This window comes from Ictalurus furcatus, chromosome 19 (assembly GCF_023375685.1).
Source record: "Ictalurus furcatus strain D&B chromosome 19, Billie_1.0, whole genome shotgun sequence".
NCBI lineage: Eukaryota > Metazoa > Chordata > Actinopteri > Siluriformes > Ictaluridae > Ictalurus > Ictalurus furcatus.
In genome coordinates, this window is record NC_071273.1 from 3,943,865 (window position 1) to 3,965,142 (window position 21,278).

General features: G+C 38.8%; 1 protein-coding gene across 2 annotated transcripts in view; it reads right to left on the reverse strand.

The window, feature by feature from the left end:
- LOC128622961 (zinc finger protein 883-like) overlaps positions 1-21,278 on the reverse strand; it is a 37,229-nt gene that overhangs the window by 11,422 nt on the left and 4,529 nt on the right. The window contains exons 2-4 of one of the 2 annotated variants that reach the window (XM_053649738.1): positions 10,868-11,126; positions 5,997-7,038; positions 3,899-3,905 (exon numbers count right to left, since the gene is read on the reverse strand). In XM_053649738.1, coding sequence (XP_053505713.1) covers positions 3,899-3,905; positions 5,997-7,038; positions 10,868-10,942 — 1,124 coding nt within the window. In that variant the 5' untranslated portion in view covers positions 10,943-11,126. Of the gene's footprint in view, positions 1-3,898; positions 3,906-5,996; positions 7,039-10,867; positions 11,127-11,502; positions 12,796-13,423; positions 13,513-15,354; positions 15,420-21,278 lie in introns of those variants that run through there. The other variant, XR_008388481.1, reaches the window with a different exon arrangement.

Genomic DNA, 21,278 nt, shown 5'->3' on the forward strand with positions numbered 1-21,278 from the left:
TAGACATTCAAGCCGGTAAGTCGCCATTTGCTCTCTATTTTCTGACAAGCAGCCTTTCTAGAGCGCAGATTGTCATTATACCAGGGAGCAGAGCCGGTGAATGTGACCTTACGTGACCTTAGGGGAGCAAAATTTAACTGCAGAACTTTCTCCTCCAGCGATGATGGATGCAGATCGCATAAGGTGGAAACAACCGAATTGGAGAAAACTGTCTGATCAATAGACTTCCAGTTACGGAAGGTTACTGTTCGGATGGTAGGCTCACTTGGATGATACAGTTCCTGATTAAAAAAGACAGCAGAATGATCTGACAGTCCAATGTAAACAGATGAAAACTGCGATACAAACAAGCCATTTGCAATCACAAGATCCAGTGTATGGCCCTTGCTATGACTCAGGTCAGTTACAAACTGTGTGAAGTTAAAACAATCAAGTAACGACAGAAATTCCTTAGCCGCCACAGAGTCACTCCGGTTCACATGAATGTTAAAATCTCCCACAATTAGAATTCTGTCAAACTTCATTCTCAACATTGACAGGAAGTCAGCAAACTCTGACATAAAAGCTGCATGTGTTAGCCTTAGGTGGTTTATAGACTGTAGCAATGATGGTAGATATAGGAGCAGAAATACTCAAGGTCACACATTCAAATGATGAAAACTGGAGAACGGACACAGAGCTTATTTTGAACTTCAGGTTGTAAACCTGCCTCTGCCTCTGGCAGATAGCCTCGGGAGGTCAAGTACACCAAAGCCCGTTGGAGTGATCTGGTTGAACAGGAGGCCATCATTTTCTTTATGCCAGGTTTCAGTTAAAAACAAAAAGTCCAGCTTTTTATCTGCAAGAAAATCCGATAAAACAGCACCTTGTTATTCACGGACCGCGCATTGAATAATGCGGCATAAGCCAGGCTCTGAAGCAGAGACGACAGTGGTTTAATCTCCATGCGGGGAACTGATATTAAATTACTGTAATCAACACCAGTATGGAGCAGTTTGTTGGTCTTACGTCAACAGTTATCAACAGATGTCAGGAGAGAATGAGACAGCAAAATTGCACCTCAAACCCCAATGGATATATAGTTTAGAACGTAGCAAGCCAGCATCTCGACATAGTTTGTAAGAGTCTTTGGCTAGACAATAAGAGCTCTGTTTTAAATTCAGAAGCTGGCATGTAGTGTACCTTAAGGCCATGGGCATTGAGTGCACACTCACAAGGCCAAAGCGTTGATACTCCGAAGCGCACTGCAAGGACAAAGTCGTAAAATCCTCACACGTAGCCGGACCGAGGTGTTGATTCTGCGCTGCACGCTGCAGGTTATTCCAGGTTGAACACAGAAATAAAAACAACAGTCCAAAGTATATAAAATGGCACCACCACATCGCAATCGTAACGGCACTAAAACAATATAACTTAAAAAACTTGCAGTTATTTAAAACAATATGACTTAAATAACAAATGAAAACAAACAAAACAAAACGGTAACAGAAGCGGCAGCAAAACACACCAGCGTACCATCCTGGATGATGCGACTACAGCCATAAGCGTGCCAGAATGCCCACCACAAACCAGCTATTAGTGGAGAGGAGAGAGTGATGTAGCCAATTCAGGTATGGAAATTATTAGGGGACTATGACAGAGAAGGGCCAATGGACATTTTCGGATTTTTAATGACCACAGAGAGTCAGGACCTCAGTATCACTATACTGGGGCATTAGGCCCCACACGGGGGCCACAGGGTGAGCACCCCCTGCTGGCCTCCCTAATACCACTTCCAGCAACAACCTTAGTTTTCCCCTGGAAATCTCCCATCCAGGTACTGGCCAGGCTCAACCCTGCTTAGCTTCAATGGGAAGCCAGGCAAAAACTGCAGGGAGATATGGCTGTGGCAATGGTAACACTTTGTGGCAATGGTAACGCTTTATGGCAATTGTAACTATTTATGGCAATGGACTAAGAGGCAAATTCTGTACAAAGTTGCAGAATGTTTGCAGCTAGGTTGGGAAAAAAAGAGAAAATCCAGGTGTTTAAAAACCTCCCCCCTGACAGTTAGGAGGCATGAAATTGAGCCAAATTCAACCAAACTAAAAAGGAATAGCAGTCAGGTCTTTGGTCTTTTTGTTCAACAAGTTTGAAATGTACTATAAATAAAGATTGTGGCTTACTTTCTGGAAGGGTTAATCTTCTGGATTTGGTTCTGAATTAAAAAAAGATTTAATAATGGAAAGATCAGTCAGGCGAACATATAGATATCAATGTAAACAATGTCAAATTGGCACCAGGGAAAGCTACAAATACATACATAAGAAATAAATTACTACATAAATACAAATAAATACATAAAGGAAGGAATGAAGCCTGAAGTACATAACATAATAAAAATATTATTTTTTGTATATTTTAATGTATAATGTATATTTTAATAGCTTTCTTGTTTAAGTAATTAATGTTTACATTTCACATGTTTTTTTCAAAATGATAAAAAGGGATTTTATATTTACATAATACCTTTCCAGTAAAATAAACTACAAATAAAATATTCATGTTCCAGTTCTCTTTCATAATTAGTAAACTCAAATAATACATTTTCTAATATAGTTTTAAATTCAATGTGGACTGATCCCAAAATAAATGCTGATATACACTGTCAAAGTTTCAAGGTTTTCAAGATGTTAATGTTTGAAGGAGTTTTACTCTGCACTCATTGACAAAGCATACTACTTCCAGATTCTACATACCGCATCAGGGAAACAAAGCAAAAATAAAGTAAATAAATAAATAAATAAAAAGGCTGAAGGAGTTTGGAACATATGGCTCCATATACAGCAATTTTGCCAGAAGTTATGTATTCTTATTTATAATTATGTATGCATAATTATGTATGTATAAAACTCTAGTTCCACCACTGGATGTTGGAAGCTATTTTTGTGTTATTTCATACACCCGCACACAGAAAGCTTAATATTATAAATAATAAACTTATATAGCATATGGGGTGAAAACTGTTCAAATTTGCATTGCATTCTTTTTTCATTAATGTCACTGACCAAAGTCAATATGGCCCTTTTATGGTTTATGGTAATTTTATGTTGTTAATTATTTACTGAATTAACTAATAATTAATTATTTACTGTGACTATTGTCACATTTGGGCACATGGTGGCTTAGTGGTTAGCACGTTTGCCCACACCTCCAGGGTTGGGGGTTCAATTCCCACCATGGCCCTGTGTGTGCGGAGTTTGCATGTTTTGCATGTTCTGCGGGGGGTTTCCTCCTGGTACTCCGGGTTTCCTCCCCCAGTCCAGACATGCATGGTAGGCTGATTGGCATGTCCAAAATGTCTGTAGTGTGTGAATGTGTGTGTCTGTGTGCCCTGTCCAGGGTGTATCCTGCCTTGTGCCCGATGCTCCCTGGGATAGGCTCCAGGTTTCTGTGGGACCCTGAAAAGGATTAAGCAGTATAGAAGACAGATGGATGGATGTCACAGTTGTGATTGTGTAACATTGTGATGGTATGACCAAGCAAGTAGGAACTCATCTAAATTTTTAGCTCTTTTTTGGTAAACCTATTTTTTCTTAGATTTGTGGTCTGTTCTCTCATGTGGGGTTTGAGTCCTGAGTGTGGCTTATTTAAGTTGAACCAGCATTATTCTCACAATATTAATAGCTACACCTAGTACTGCTTTGCTTTGTGATATTTTACTATTTGCACTTCCTGACTTAATGGCTCTTATAATGTTAAAAAAAAAAAAAAAGAAAAAAGAAAAAAAGAAAAATGTTTATTATTTATTTATTTTTATTGGCAAAGATCATATTTTAAGCACTTATAGGGTTGCATTTGGGGCCCAACAGAATGCTTTTGAGGCACTGTGTTATATTGTAACAGATGCATTTCAAACAGGTGAGCTGTGTGTGTGTCACATGCTTCTCTATTGTATGGATTGGAAGTCCAGTGTTACAGTTGTGTTGCAGGAAATTTTGGCTTCATCAACTGGCACTGGCCCTACTAGCTCACAAATTTAAATTATGATCTGACTTGTCTTTTTGGAGAAATAACACAGCAGATCTCACAAAGGCTGGATTCAGATGAAGCAGGTTTATTTAGCAGTCAGAAAACAAACCAGATACTGGACCAGGGATACACGCTTCGCACAGGTGTAGCTAGCATCAATGAACTATCATTTACAATGTTTCTTATATATAATCCAGGCATACATTTACATTCGGGTGTGTCTTTATCACAATTTTGCACACCTTTTTCAGTTATGTCTCTCTAATGGGCTTATTATTTAATGCAGCAGTATATTTCCCGCTTATCTATTCCTTGGTCTGCTTTCTCAGTCGTCATCTCAGACGCAGACGTCTTCAATGGCGTCATAGCACTAAAGGGCCTATATGTTTTCTCCTTTTGTTGAGTCATGAGTGCATGTGGTCCTTCCTTATCTATTCCTATGCAATGGTCTCTTTCTTTTTTCCTGCTGTGATCTGGGTGGGTCCTTTATATACTCTGTAGACAGGTGTAGACATTTTGATTTTTCTGTTGGTGATATAAAGACACTCAAAGTGAATAAAAGAGATTGTGTGAAGATCGATCCAGTTTCCTGATCATCTTTGCTGAATGTCTAACCTGCCAACACAGCATCAGTGTTTTGTAGTTTCTTATCTGTGTCTCCATATTTAAATACTATTAGAATCATTTGGTCTGGATTAAACCTAAGAATATGGCAATGCTGTGAGGCAGTGCGTCAGATTTATTCTGTGATATCTGAAATATTTAGCTTGTTATACTAGAATCCTTTTAGTGGACTTTTGCCCAGCATATTAATAGCATCATTCAAAATCTTTTGATGAAATTACTGGTAGTAATGTAATTCGAATATTAAACTCATAAAATATCCCACATGTAAACTTTATTCAAGTTGAAGAAAGCTGAAGGATGATTAATATACATGAGCTAATCTGTGAGTATCAAAGCAAAGCATCTGAAGATTTATAAATATAACATTTCACATTTTCAAAGGAAATTACACAACAATGAGAAAACCCATTTAAGTTTTGCATTATGGAGAATTTTTGTTGATTAATAAGGAAAGTATAAACTTGGTGTATTATTAAACATGTGATTTACTAACATGAAGGAGTCATCAAACCCAGACCCCTGGTAATGTACTCTCTCAATGCTTCATTCACTGTATATTCACGACTGTGATAGTGATCCGGCAGTAAAAATTCTAAGACTTGTAGGTCATACAAACATTTTCTTACTTCTTATAGGAACATAAATACAACAAAAATCCATTCATTGATCTTACTGTGTAACTGTGTTATCCTGGTCAGGGTTGCAGTAAAGCTGAAAACTATATCAGGAACACTGGGCTCAAGGGACCATGGATTGGATGCCGTTCCATCAGATGTTCAAAAGGCATATATGTGTGTGGTCGTCAGGCATCCCCATACTTTTGGCCATACATTGTAGTTAGCTATAATTAAATGGATGCTGCAAAGATGGAGTAACAAAAACTATTGCTTCAAATCTTCTGTTGGCTTGGAAAGGTTTCCAGTTTGATAGTATGCATAACGCAACATTTAAAAAAGCAAATTTTAGCAAATTCAAATTTAAAAATTATTTAAAATGAAAAGTGTTATATTAGAGGGAGAAGTCATGTGTCTCACTCAGAGGTCTGGATTGGTCGATTAAAATGGGCATGCCCATTGGTTAAATATTTATATTCCATGCTTGGTATTGTAGCGTCTGGGTAAAAACAGGACAATAACAAAATCATGAATTTTGCTAAAACCCAGAGAGTAAAGCAATAAAGTCCCATGCAGAAGAATACTACAGTCCATGACAAATAATATAATATTATAGTTTTATGCCTGAATGTCTCTTTACCTCCCAATAAAAAATTAAGTTAAAAACATGTATCTTAAATTGACAAATTCACATGTTAAAATCTGATGGCTTTATTTTAGAGCACTTATGTGTCCTTAATGAACTTGAATTAGTATAGCTCCGCCCACATTGTCCACAGAAGTACGGCTTTTGTCCTGTGTGAATGCGCTCGTGTCGTTGGAGTTGACTCTGACGAATGAAACTCTTCCCACACTGTCCACAGAAGTATGGCTTCTGTCCTGTGTGAATGTGCTCATGTTGTTGAAGAGTACACTGTTGGGTAAAACTCTTCCCACACTGTGAACAGTAATAAGGCTTCTCTCCTGTGTGAATGCGCTCATGTCTTTGAAGATTACTCTGGCAAATAAAACTCTTCCCACACTGTCCACAGTGATAGGGCTTCTCTCCTGTGTGAACGCGCTCATGCTGTTGGAGATAACGCTGGCAAGTAAAACTTTTCCCACACAGTTCACAGTGATACGGCTTCTCTCCTGTGTGAATGCGCTCATGTTGCTGGAGATTACGCTGGCAAGTAAATCTATTCCCACACTGTCCACAGTAATACGGCTTCTCTCCTGTGTGGATGCGCTCATGCTGTTGGAGATTACGCTGGCAAGTAAATCTATTCCCACACTGTCCACAGTAATACGGCTTCTCTCCTGTGTGAATGCGCTTATGACGTTGGAGATTACGCTGACAAGTAAAACTCTTCCCACACTGTCCACAATGATACGGCTTCTGTCCTGTGTGAATGCGCTTATGACGTTGAAGATTAGGCTGGCAAGTAAAACTCTTCCCACACTGTCCACAATGATACGGTTTCTCTCCTGTGTGAATGCGCTCGTGTTGTCGGAGATTACGCTGGCAAGTAAAACTCTTCTCACACTGTCCACAATGATATGGCTTTTCACCTGTGTGAATGTGCTCGTGGATTTGCAAAGTACTCTGAACACTAAAACTCTTCCCACACTGGGAGCAGTGATACGGCTTTTCACCTGTGTGAATGCGCTCATGTCGTTGGAGAGAACTCTGAACAGTAAAACTCTTCCCACACAGTTCACAGTGATACGGCTTCTCTCCTGTGTGAGTGCACTCGTGATGACGACTTTTATTAAAACTCTTCCCACAATCTGAGCAGTGGTACATCTGAAAAACACAATAAAATTATACAAGATGCTTAAATAATTTTAGATTTTGTCCTCATGTGTTTATGTGATTGTTTCTGGAAACATCTCCTACAATACTGTAATACAGCTTGACCACCCAATGTGAAAGTGTGAAGTTATAGCTCATGCCACATGCATGATTCTTAAAATTCCAATAACACTGCATCCCTGGGGACTTGTATGGTGGTCGCTAGGTTTGTGTGATATAGACATTCTGTACAGGATTTTGCGGAGTTTCATGTACATCCCCAATTCCAAAAAAGTTGGGACACTGTAAAATGTAAATAAAAACAGAATGCAATGATTTGCAAATCTCATAAATCCATGTGTCATTCACAATAAAACAAAGAAAACATCAAATGTTTAAACTTTAAACTGAGTAAATGTACCATTGTAAGGAAAAAACAGGTAATTTTGAATTTGATGGCTGCAACACATCTCAAAAAAGTTAGGGCGGGTTCAACAAAAGGCTGCAAAAGTAAGTGTTACTAAAAAGAAATAGCTGGAGGTTAATTGGCAACAGGTCAGAAACATGATTGGGTATAAAAAGAGTATCTTTGAGAGTCTTTCAGAAGTAAAGATGGGCAGAGGTTCACCAATCTGCGATAAACTGCATCTACAGTATCTCACAAAAGTGAGTACACCCCTAAGTGAATATGTCCAAATTGGGCCTAATTAGCCATTTTCCCTCCCCTGTATCATGTGACTTGTTAGTGTTACAAGGTCTCAGGGGTGAATGGGGAGCAGGTGTGTTAAATTTGTTGTCATCGCTCTCACACTCCCTCATACTGGTACTTGAAGTTCAACATGGCACCTCATGGCAAAGAACTCTCTGAAGATCTGAAAAAAAGAATTGTTACTATACATAAAGATGGGCTAGGCTATAAGAAGACTGCCAGCACCCTGACAGTGAGCTGCAGCACGGTGGCCAAGACCATGCAGCGGTTTAACAGGACAGGTTCCACTCACAACATGGTCGACCAAAGAAGTTGAGTGCAGGTGCTCAACGTCATATCCAGAGGTTGTCTTTGGGAAATAGACGTATGAGTGCTGCCAGCATTGCTGCAGAGATTGAAGGGGTGGGGTGTCAGCCTGTCAGTGCTCAGACTATACGCCACACACTGCATCAAATTGGTCTGCATGGCTGTCGTCCCAGAAGGAAGCCTCTTCTAAAGATGATGCACAAGAAATCCCGCAAACAGTTTGCTGGAGACAAGCAGATTACTAGAACCATGTCCTGTGGTCTGATGAGACCAAGATAAACTTATTTGGTTCAGATGGTGTCAAGCGTGTGTGGCGGCAACCAGGTGATGAGTGCAAAGACAAGTGTGTATTGCCTACAGTCAAGCATGGTGGTGGAAGTGTCATGGTCTGGGGCTGCATGAGTGCTGCCGGCACTGGGGAGCTACAGTTCACTGAGGGAACCATGAATGCCAACATGTACTGTGACATACTGAAGCAGAGCATGATCCCCTCCCTTCGGAGACTGGGCCGCAGGGCAGTATTCCAGCATGATAATGACCCCAAACACACCTCCAAGATGACCACTGCCGTGCTAAAGAAGCTGAGGGTGAAGGTGATGGACTGGCCAAGCATGTCTCCAGACCTAAACCCTATTGAGCATCTGTGGGGCATCCTCAAACGGAAGGTGGAGAAGCACAAGGTCTCCAACATCCACCAGCTCCGTGATGTCATCATGGAGGAGTGGAAGAGGACTCCAATGGCAACCTGTGAAGCTCTGGTGAACTCCATGCCCAAGAGGGTTAAGGCAGTGCTGAAAAATAATGGTGGCCACACAAAATATTGACACTTTGAGCCCAATTTGGACATTTTCACTTAGGGGTGTACTCACTTTTGTTGCCAGCGGTTTAGACATTAATGGCTGTGTGTTGAGTTTTTTTGAGGGTACAGCAGTGTACACTGTTACACAAGCTGTATACTCACTACTTTACATTGTAGCAAAGTGTCATTTCTTCAGTGCTGTCACATTAAAAGATATAATCAAATATTTACAAAAATGGGAGGGGTGTACTCACTTTTGGGAGATACTGTACAATTTGTGGAACAATTTCAGAATAATGTTCCTCAACGTAAAATTGCGAAGACTATGAATATCTCATCAACTACAGTACATAATACCATCAAAAGATTCTGAGAATCTGGAGAATTCTCTGTGTACAAGGGACAAAGATGAAAATCAATATTGCCTGCCCATAATCTTTGGGCCCTCAGGCAGCACTGCATTAAAAACAGGCATGATTCTGTAATGGAAATCACTGCATGGGCTCAGAAACACCTCCAAAACTCACTGTATGTGAACACAGTTCGCAAATGCTGGTTAAAGCTCCATCATGTAAAGAAGCCATATGTGTACATGATCAAGAAATGTTGCCATCTTCTCTGGGCTAAAGCTCATTTAAAACGGACTGAAGCAAAGTGGAAAACTGTTCTGTGGTCAGACGAATTGAAATTTGAAAGTCTTTTTGGAAACCACAGACTAAACTAATGAGGACTAAAGAGGAGAGGGACCATTTCGCTTTTAATCAGCATTCAGTTCAATAGCCTGCATCTCTGATGGTATGGGGTGCATTAGCTTGCACATCTGCCAAGGCACCATCAGTGCTGAAAGGTACATACAGATTTTAGAGCAACGTGTGCTTCCATCCACATTCCATCCCATCTTTACTTCTGAAAGACTCTGGGTATAAAAAAAGAGTATCTGAGAGAGGCAATCATGTTTCTGACCTGTTGCCAATTAACCTAATTAGTTGCTCCAGCTGTTTCTTTTTATTAACACTTACAGTGGGGGAAATCAATATTGAATGCATCAACATTTTTTTCAGTAAATATATTTCCAATGAGGCTATTCACATGAAATTTTCACCAGACATCAGTATTAACTCAAGAAATCCATAAATAGAAAGAATTCACAACATTAAAGTCCATAAGTTATGTGTAATAATGTGGAATGACAAAGGAAAAAAATATTGAGCACACTAAAAAAAGTTCTCCAAGGCAAGGTAAGGCTAGGAACCAGCTGAAATCCATGAGTAGTTAGAAAGTAATTATACCCCCGATCTATGCAAATTAATATCAGCTGGGTTAGTAAATTGATGGTCTATATAAAGGCTTTTCATTACCAAGGTGTCACACAAGAAACATCTCATGATGGGTAAAAGCAAAGAGCTCTCCCAAGACCTTTGCAACCTTATTGTTGTGAAACGTATTGATGGAATCAGATACAGACGTATTTCAGAACTTCAGAATCTTCCAGTGAGCACCATTGGGTCCATTATCCACAAGTGGAAGCAACATCACTCTGTCATCAACCGGCCACGCACAGGAGCTCCTCTCAAAATTTCTGACCAGGGAGTCAGAAGAATAGTCAGAAGAGTAGCCCAAGAGCCAAGGACCACTCGGAAAGAGCTCCAGGAACACTTGGAGGCATCAGGTAACATCGTCACAGAGAAAACAATAGGCAATGCAGTCCACTGCTCACGCTCACCCGCAAGACTCCATTATTAAAGAAAAGGCATGTCGAAGCTCGTTTAAAATTTGCTACAACTCATTTGGACAAGCCTATGAAATACTGGGAGAGTGTAGTCTGGTCAGACGAGAGCAGAATTGAACTTTTTGGCTGTCATACTACACACCATATCTGGAGAAGAAATGGCACTGCACATCACCCTTAAATCACTATACCAACAGTGAAGTTTGGAGGTGGAAGCATCATGGTGTGGGGCAGTTTTTCATCGCATGGTACTGGCAGACTTCATATAATTGAAGGAACAATGAATGGAGCCCTTTACCGGGAGATTCTTGAGAAGAATCTGCTGCCATCCACCAGGATGATGAAGATGAGACAGGACAACAATCCAAAGCATACAGCAAAGGAAACTCTCAATTGGTTTCAGAGAAAAAAAAATCAAGGTGTTAGAATGGCCCAGTCAATCACCTGACTTGAATACAATTGAACAAGATTAAAGACAATATGTGTAGAATAATGGGCAAAAATCACACCTGAATACTGCGGCCCATTAATTTCTTCATACAGGAAGCATCTTGAAACTGTCATTACAAACAAAGGATTCTCCACTAAGTATTAAATAAATTTCAGTTAGCGTGTTGCATACTTTTTTCCTGTGTCATTCCTCTTTATTACACATAACTTTATTTCTGGATGTTAATGTTGTGAATATTTCAGATTTACTGCGCTAATACTGATGTCTCGTGAAAACTGAATGTTAATAACCTCAGTGGAAATATATTTACTGAATAAAATGTTGATGCGTTCAATATTTTATTTTATTTCCCCCACTATATGTGTGTTTATGAAGAGAAAAGACCTAAAAATATGAATATTACGCAAAGTGGCAGAATGTTTACAGCACCCTGGCTCTGGAGCTCTCAGAGATAAGACTACAAACTTCTGCACAAACTGAATAAATAAAATTAAAAAAAGGAAACACGAGATCAGAGTTCTAGAATTGTATAAAGGCATGTATCTAGGATAAGCAAGGTGTTGATCTGAAGACCAGTTCAGCTTTGATGTTTGAATAAATAAAGTCTATCTTTTGACATCAAGACACCGAGACTCTTAGAGTGCTTTTTGCTGAAGAAGATTCCACAACACTATCTAATACCTGGAGCAAGTGTTACACATTTCCATCTAATGAACTTTAGTTAGCTAGCCAACTTTTAACAGGCTTGTCATTTGGTTTACTAATTTGCTAATTGTTTAAGAATTTACAACAGAAACAGGCAATGAAATCAGTTCCTTTATTAATAATCTAAAGGCGACATAAAGTGCGAGCCCTGACCTAAACCCAGCTAAAACGGTTACTTTGTGAAATTTAACCGGACCGAACCATATCCGTTGCAACGATGTACCAAATAATGCTCCAGTGACATAACCTTGAGATATTCGTCATGGCAATGTTCTAGAACGCAGCGAGTATGTCCCAATGACCATGGTCAAGAGTCTGATTGGTTAATCCTTTCAATCACAACTCAAGAATACATGAGCGGCTGCTTACCTGTCTCCCATGACAATTCTTCAACCTGAACTCCATCTTTATTTCTAACATATCTCACTCCTTTGGTCAGGGGTGGATATGCAATTCTTGAGCCTTTATGGACAGCAAGCGAATTTGTTTACTTTAAAACCCATATAGGACTGACTTTCATTCACTGCCTTCAAATTCAAATGTTTTTAATGGAAATTGTATCGGTTTTGATGGAAGCTAATACATAACCATTAAGCTAAATAATTATTTTATAGTCTTACCAACAAATTCATATGCAGAAGAAAAAAAAATGAACTTGACAAATATTATCAATTCTGACAGTTTAATCCCCATCTCTACCTACTACAAGATCAGTCGAGCATATGCGGCATTGGAGGAACCTTAAAATAAATTAAAAAAAATTGAGGTTTGTTAAACAAATCCGTTTGACAAAAAAAAAAAGAAAGAAAGAAATATGGAGCACTGCTATACAATGGAAATCTCTGAGGCCTCAAACAAAAGAGACCGCAGTACTGAGTCTAATCCACCTATGCAGTGTAAATCACAAAGTGGGGGGGGGGGAAAAAAAAACCTTCCTGAGCTGGAGAGTAAATCCATCTTGACAATCCTCGGGACGATCCAACTACTTGATGCCAAAGCCGACGAGCGACACAAGGAGTTAAGCACACAAATGAAACAGCAGAGTGCCATGATCGCAAGTGTAGCCAAAACTGTCCAAATAAATTCAGAATAAATAAAAGAATACAAAGAAATGATGAGTGTTTGATAAAGAAATGAAAACTCTCATTAAACAGTAAGTTGAAAAGTCGCATATTGGACCGGGAAAGATGCAAAAATAAAATGGTGTCTTCGTATAAAAGGGTGGAAAGAAAAGCTGGGAGAACGGATAAGGGAAGAAGTCATTCAACTTCTGCGATCAGGTGAGATGGAGGACTGATGTTACCCGACACTAAAACTGCACTTTTCTTTTTATTCTCTTTTGCACTATTCTGCTGAGTTTTTTTGTTACACTAGTTATATCTTCTGTTTCAATTGTTCAATAGGTTTAATGTCCTCATTGAATTCAAATGTTTATTTTTCTTCTTTAAATTGTAGGAGTCTAAATGATGTTGTTAAAAGGAAGGCAATGTTTCTGTTTTGCAAAAATCAAAAATCATAATTTTGCTCTATCATTCTCATTTCCTGTAGTTTCACTTTCCCTTCTGTCATTTTAATTTTTTTTTGTTAGAAGAATGCTTTTGTTTTACTTTTTTTTACTAAAGACACCATGCGGAGTCCATCCACGTCGGATTTGTCTAAATAATATCAACTAATCTTCAACTAAGGTACGTTAAATACCTAATATGGCAGACATTCAGCTTGTTCAGGTGTTGAGTGCAGGATGTTTAGTCATTCTTCCTCCGTTGTTAGTAACAGCTTCATCTGTGCTAAGTATACAGTGAGGGAAAAAAGTATTTGATCCCCTGCTGATTTTGTACGTTTTCCCACTGACAAAGAAATGATCAGTCTATAATTTTAATGGTAGATTTATTTGAACAGTGAGAGACAGAATAACAACAAAAAAATCCAGAAAAACGCATGTCAAAAATGTTATAAATTGATTTGCATTTTAATGAGGGAAATAAGTATTTGACCCCTCTGCAAAACATGACTTAGTACTTGGTGGCAAAACCCTTGTTGGCAATCACAGAGGTCAGACGTTTCTTGTAGTTGGCCACCAGGTTTGCACACATCTCAGGAGGGATTTTGTCCCACTCCTCTTTGCAGATCTTCTTCAAGTCATTAAGGTTTCGAGGCTGACGTTTGGCAACTCGGACCTTCAGCTCCCTCCACAGATTTTCTATGGGATTACGGTCTGGAGACTGGCTAGGCCACTCCAGGACCTTAATGTGCTTCTTCTTGAGCCACTCCTTTGTTGCCTTGGCCGTGTGTTTTGGGTCATTGTCATGCTGGACTACCCATCCACGACCCATTTTCAATGCCCTGGCTGAGGGAAGGAGGTTCTCACCCATGATTTGACGGTACATGGCCCTGTCCATCGTCCCTTTGATGCGGTGAAGTTGTCCTGTCCCCTTAGCAGAAAAACACCCCCAAAGCATGATGTTTCCACCTCCATGTTTGACAGTGGGGATGGTGTTCTTGGGGTCATAGGCAGCATTCCTCCTCCTCCAAACACGGCAAGTTGAGTTGATGCCAAAGAGCTCCATTTTGGTCTCATTTGACCACAACACTTTCACCCAGTTGTCCTCTGAATCATTCAGATGTTCATTGGCAAACTTCAGACGGTCATGTACATGTGCTTTCTTGAGCAGGGGGACCTTGCGGGCGCTGCAGCATTTCAGTCCTTCACGGCGTAGTGTGTTACCAATTGTTTTCTTGGTGACTATGGTCCCAGCTGCCTTGAGATCATTGACAAGATCTTCCCGTGTAGTTCTGGGCTGATTCCTCACTGTTCTCATGATCATTGCAACTCCACGAGGTGAGATCTTGCATGGAGCCCCAGGCCGAGGGAGATTGACAGTTCTTTTGTTTTCTTCCATTTGCGAATAATTGCACCAACTGTTGTCACCTTCTCACCAAGCTGCTTGGCAATGATCTTGTAGCCCATTCCAGACTTGTGTAGGTCTACAATCTTGTCCCTGACATCATTGGAGAGCTCTTTGGTCTTGGCCATGGTGGAGAGTTTGGAATCTGATTGATTGATTGCTTCTGTGGACAGGTGTCTTTTATACAGGTAACAAGCTGAGATTAGGAGCACTCCCTTTAAGAGTGTGCTCCTAATCTCAGCTCGTTACCTGTATAAAAGACACCTGGGAGCCAGAAATCTTTCTGATTGAGAGGGGTCAAATACTTATTTCCCCTCATTAAAATGCAAATCAATTTATAACATTTTTGACATGCGTTTTTCTGGATTTTCTTGTTGTTATTCTGTCTCTCACTGTTCAAATAAACCTACCATTAAAATTATAGACTGATCATTTCTTTGTCAGTGGGCAAACGTACAAAATTAGCAGGGGATCAAATACTTCTTTCCCTCACTGTATATTAGTTAGCTCTCTGACAAAGAAGATAGCATCATTAGAGGTGCGCATCCAGACTCTAGAGAGGGTTAGTGACAGTGAGAGCAGTGTAATTTCTGTAGGGGAAAGTCTGGATGCCTCAGGCAAGATAGCAATCCCCCAACTGTGGCATTAGAGCCCTCACAGCAGGGTGAATGGGTGACGATGAATGGGCATAATCGCAAAGTCAAAGCTAACACTAATGCTCACCCACATCTCTCTTCTTCCCATGTCCAACAGGTTTGCTCTCCTCAGTGAAGCACCCGCTGACAAACCTGAAAGAGCTCTGGTTATAGAGGACTATCTTAACTGTTCCCAGAGTCAATAAAAAATGTAGAAACATTCAGAAAGTTTGTTTTAGTAACCTTATTAACATAAAATTAGATCATACTGAATGCACAGTCGCCACCTTTAATCTGAAAGTAGGACTGTTAAATATTAGATCAAATACGTCTAAAGCACTTATTGTTGATGAAACTATTACTGATCAGGAGTTTAATGTAATGTCTTTAACAGAAATATGGATTAAACCAAATTAGTACATAACACTAAATGAAGCTAGTCCTCCTGGATACAATTATATACATCAGCCCCATCTAACTGGCAGAGGAGGAGGTGTCGCACTTCTTTATAATGATAATCTAGGCATCACAAAAAAACCTAGTCATAAATTCAACTCTTTTAAAGGTCTTTATACTAGTATAACATATGTAACCACAAGTCTACCGAGTCGATTCCACTAATTATTATTTACAGACCCACAGGGCCATATTCTGAATTCCTAGGTGAATTTGTAGATTTGAGCTCAAACCTGGTTGTTTCTCTAGTCAAAGCATTAATTGTTGGTGAATTTAATATAATTTTGATAACCCAAAAGACCCTCTGAGAACAGCAGTTGTGTCCATTCTAGATTCAGTAGAGGTCAATCAGAATGTGATAGGACCCACTCATAATGGTGGTCACACTCTTGACCTTATACTAACATACGGATTAAATATAGAAAATGTCACATTTCCGCAGTCTGAGGCTATCTCAGATCATTAACTTCTCATTTAAATTGCATATTGATCATAATATTTGCACCTTGCCACACTTCCGCGTCAAAGGTACATTCACGTCAGCTACTGCACGTTTAATCTAGAGCTGCAACAACTAATCGATAAAATCGATAATAATTGATTATGAAAATTGTTGTCAATGAATCCCTATCAATTAGTTGGTCTGCGCATGGTACATTTACTCATTACGTTACTTCTGTTCAGAAAACACGCCTCGGAGAGTAAATACTAAAGTTGTGTCCCAAATGACGTACTACACACTTGCACTATGCACTGTATACTCTATTGTCTAGTGCAGTGTTTCCACAGACCCCTAGTGGTCAGTGGTGTAATTGCAGGGGTTCATAGGAAAGATTTAAAAATGTTTAATTAATATTCTATTTTTTTGTTAAATGTATCACTACATATTCAAATGAGATGTTTTAAAATTAATCAATTTGGTTATTTGCGTGCATTCACAAATATCATATGTTAGCTGAGCTGACGATCGTTCATTGATGGATATATTTTCAATTTATTTACAAATGAAATGATAATTTCCACACATCTATGAGTGGTAGACAAGTTCAAGTGTCGCATTGATGGATAAAATAAACAATTATTCAGAGAGTCAAATTAAGTGTCACACCAACAAAAAAATTTTAAAAATAAAATCTTGAAATGTTTTGATTCAATTTTGAATGTCCAATGTTAATATTTTTAATGTTAAATATTAATAAAAGAAAGTAAAATATATAGAAATGACTATTAAATATATAGCCTATAATTGTTGTGGAGTGAGGGTGTCCTTGTGGATTGTTCGAAATATGCTAGGGGTCCAGAGCTCACAAATGGCTGAGAACCAATTATGAATTTTAGAAAGGTAATATCATCTCAAATGGAACACATTAGTTTTCTACTAACCGGAAGCCGCTTCCTAGTCAGTGGCACACGAAGTAATACGCATGTAATGTAATGCTGCTAGCTTCAGCAGATACACAGAGTCACTGACAATTATTTTCTTCAGTTTACTGTTTATGTCAACATTACCTTTTATTCCCAACATGACCTCAGTCACCATCAGACGGAGGTGTGATTGTCAAGTGACTGAGGAAGAAAGTGTGCGACCCAAGTCCTTTAAGGCAGGGGAGCCTTTTATATTACACACCCTGAAGATCAAATTTTATAAAGCGGAGTTTGTGTAGCACTGAAACACGACAGTGATGCACGAGCACAAACTTATGTTTGTATCCAAAATACACACTCCACTGTGTGTAAGGGGCAGGGGAAACTGGTGCAAGTTGCTTAAAAGGTTTAGTTTAATTTAAGTTTATTGTCATATGATGTTGTATTTGTGTAGATGCGCAGTGTAGATGCGGTGATACACAGTTGGAGCGCAAGTAAGATCTGTAATGTCTAATTAAAACTCTATGATCAAAAGTAAAACAATATGCCTAAAGGCAGTGAGTAACAGAAACTACAAGGTGCACTGAAAGGGAGTTTTTATTAATTTAGGACTGTAGCTTAATTCTGTGCTTTTTTTTGCATCCATAAAAAATAATGCATAAATACTATATTTTATATAGTATTTATGCATTACTTTTTATGGATGCAAAAAAAAAAAGCACAGAATTAAACTACAGTCCTAAATTAATAATATATATTCTGTTTTGTGTCTGTGTATATTGGGTTCTTTTCAGTCAAATATAATTGGACAAACAGTTGTGTAAAGTTTTAGACTTAAGTTTATATTTGTAACACTCAGTTTGTGGAATTTATTTAAAACAAACAAAAAAAATGGTACTGAAAGTTTGCCCGAAAAAGATTAATCGATTAACTGAAAAAATAATAATAATCGACCAACTAATCGATTATGAAAATAATCGTTAGTTGCAGCCCTAGTTTTATCAATAACCTCCCAGAGATATCAGCTATGATTGGATCACTGTCTGATCCCAAAGAACTTGATCAGGTGACTGAATGCTCAGAGTCAGCGCTCCACTACACACTAGATAAGGTAGCTCCACTTAAAAGTAAAATAATTAGAGAAAAAGCTAGAAAAAGCTAGCACCCTGGTATAATGATCACACATGAACCTTAAAAAAAGACCACTAAACAATTAGAATGTAAATGGCATCAAATCAAATTTGTAGTATTTCAAACAGCATGGAAGGAGAGCCTCCTGAACTATAGAAAATCTCTCAGTGCTACTAGATCAGTCTATCTCTCCACCCTAATAGAAGATAACAAAAATAATCCTAGATTCTTATTCAATACTGTAGCAACATTAACTTGGAATAAAACTACCACAGAAACTTGCACAAAATCCTTATATAGCAGTGACAATTTCATTAATTTTTTCACTGGCAAAATTGAAAATAATAGACAAAAAATTATATTATTTACTAATACTATTAATTTAAAAGCAGACAGTTTTATAATTAACCCTGTAGATAATAATATAACTATCACATCAATGATTAGAATGTTTTACTCCCCTTAGAGAGACCAAACTAAATTCATTAATTTCGTTATCAAATTCATCAACTTGTATACTCCCTTAACTACATGTCTCTTCAAACAGATTATTCCAGAAGTAATCAAATCCTTCTAAAAAAAAAAAAAATCAACTCTTCCTTTAGCACTGGATATGTACCTAAATAATTTAAACTAGCAGTTATTAAACCCCTGACTAAAAAACCCGACCTCGACCCCTATAAATTGTCCAGCGCTAGGCCAATATCAAATCTCCCCTTTATCTCCAAGATATTAGAAAGGATTGTAGCACAGCAGCTATGCTCGTACCTACATAGGAACAACGTTCATGAAATGTATCAGTCAGGATTTAGACCTCATCATAGCGTAGAGACAGCGCTAGTAAAAGTAGTAAACAACCTACTATTGGCCTCTGATCAGAGTTGTGTCTCCTTGCTTGTGCTGCTTGACCTTAGTGTAGCTTTTGATACCATTAATCACACTATTCTCCTTGATAGATTATAAAACGTTGGCATTAAGGGCCCTCTCCTGCCTCAGGTCTGAATTGACTGATCGCGGTCAATTTGTAGATGTAAATGGAGACTTCTCTATGCATACTCAGGTGAAGTTTGGTGCTCTACAAGGTTCTGTTTTAAGCCCACTGCTTTTTTCTTTATATATACTACCTCTGGGTCAAATTATTTGTAAACATGGAATTAGCTTGCACTGTTATGCTGATGATACACAGCTGTATGTTTCAGCAAAGCCAGATGACAGACATCAGCTTAATAAAGTTGAGGAATGTGTAAAGGACATTAGACAATGTATGATTATTAACTAATAGGGGTGGGCAATCTTATCCGGAAAGGGCCGGTGTGGGTGCAGGTTTTCATTCCAACCAAGCAGGAGACACACCAGATTCCACCTGTTTAATCAGTTGATCTTGGTTTTCATCTTTAATTTATTTATTCATTTACATGTGATTTATTTACATGTGATTCATTTTCATGAGATTCATATTGAAGTGATACATTTTCATGTGATTCATTTATGTATGATTCATTTTCATGAGATTCATTTTCATGTGATTCATATTCAAGTGATACATTTTCATGTGATTCATTTATGTATGATTCATTTTCATGAGATTCATTTTCATGTGATTCATATTCAAGTGATACATTTTCATGTGATTCATTTACGTATGAGTCATTTACATGTGATTCATTTACTAATTTGCTTCTATTTAAATCCAGTTTTAGACTGTAATATTACAAAGGTCTTTCCAGATTATTACTTGCCACACTGTATGAGATAACCCCAGTAAAACTGCCTGAATTCTATAATATAATTTGTTCACCATGTTAGGTTTAAATCCTCTAAAAACAGATTCGCAATTAAATAACATTACTCTGTTCCAACTCACATCCTTCAAAGCATTGGCATGTTCTGCTTACTCTCACAATCCTCCAAACACCCACACACCCAAAGTCTCCATAAACAAATGAGACAGCAGTGTATCCTACAAAAACCGAACGTTGTCCACAATGTGAAAACAACTCGAAGAGTAAGCTGAACTAACCAACAAAATTACCAAGACTGATAAACAGTCTGCACACAATAATAAATATAACGTCCTTACCTTTTAGAGACTTGTAACAAAGAATATAACAGTGTAGCACGTAAAGCCGAGGAGATAACACTTATAAAATTAAATAAACAGCAACTCTAACCCGGTCAGAGCCTCAAAACAGAGAAGCACATTAATATAGAAGTAGATTTAAGACGAGTGAGTCCACAAAATCTAGGTGGAGTAATGCAACGACAATATCTTCAATAAAAATCTGAATTCTGTAGAGCTGGAAGGCTGAGTGCAAAAAATAATAATAATAGAAGAGCGAAAAAGACTCCGCTGTGTAGGTGATGCAGTTCACCCCGATATCAAGAGTTTAACATAGTCTCCTGCTTCCTCCGCTGAAATAAAGTCCTTCTGGACACCGTTAGATGTAATGCGAAGCCGAGCTGGGTGAAGTATTCCATAGCGAGCGCCCTCAATACCACAAAGTTGATGCCGAACCTCGTTAAACGCGGCCCGGGCCCGGGCTGTCTTGGCTGTGTAGTCAGGGAAAACGGAGATGGTCAAATCCCTCACTTTAATCCGCTGGATCTCTCTCGCACGGCGTAAAATGTCAACACAGTCACTGTGATAGTGGAATCTGCACACAATAGCTCGTGGTCGTTCACCAGGCTTGGGCTTCGGCTGAAGGGTCCGGTGGGACCGGTCCAAAACCGGCTCCTTCTCCAGACCAAACTCCTCCTTTAACAAGACCGCTACAGCAGCAGTTGTACAGGTGTCAGCGCCCTCTGGAAATCCCACTATCCTAATGTTATTGCGCCGTGACTTCGACTCCAAATCCTCACATTTATTCTCTAATTGAGTCACGGTCGCAGTGTCGATAGTAGTCTTCATATGTCTTCATATGTCATCGGTGCAAAACTATGCGATCTTGGCTTTCAATAGATTCAGGTGTGGCTTCTGCTTGGTTGGAATGAAAACCTGCACCCACAACGGCCCTTTCCGGATAAGATTGCCCACCCCTGTGCTAGAAGTAAGCTTTCTGA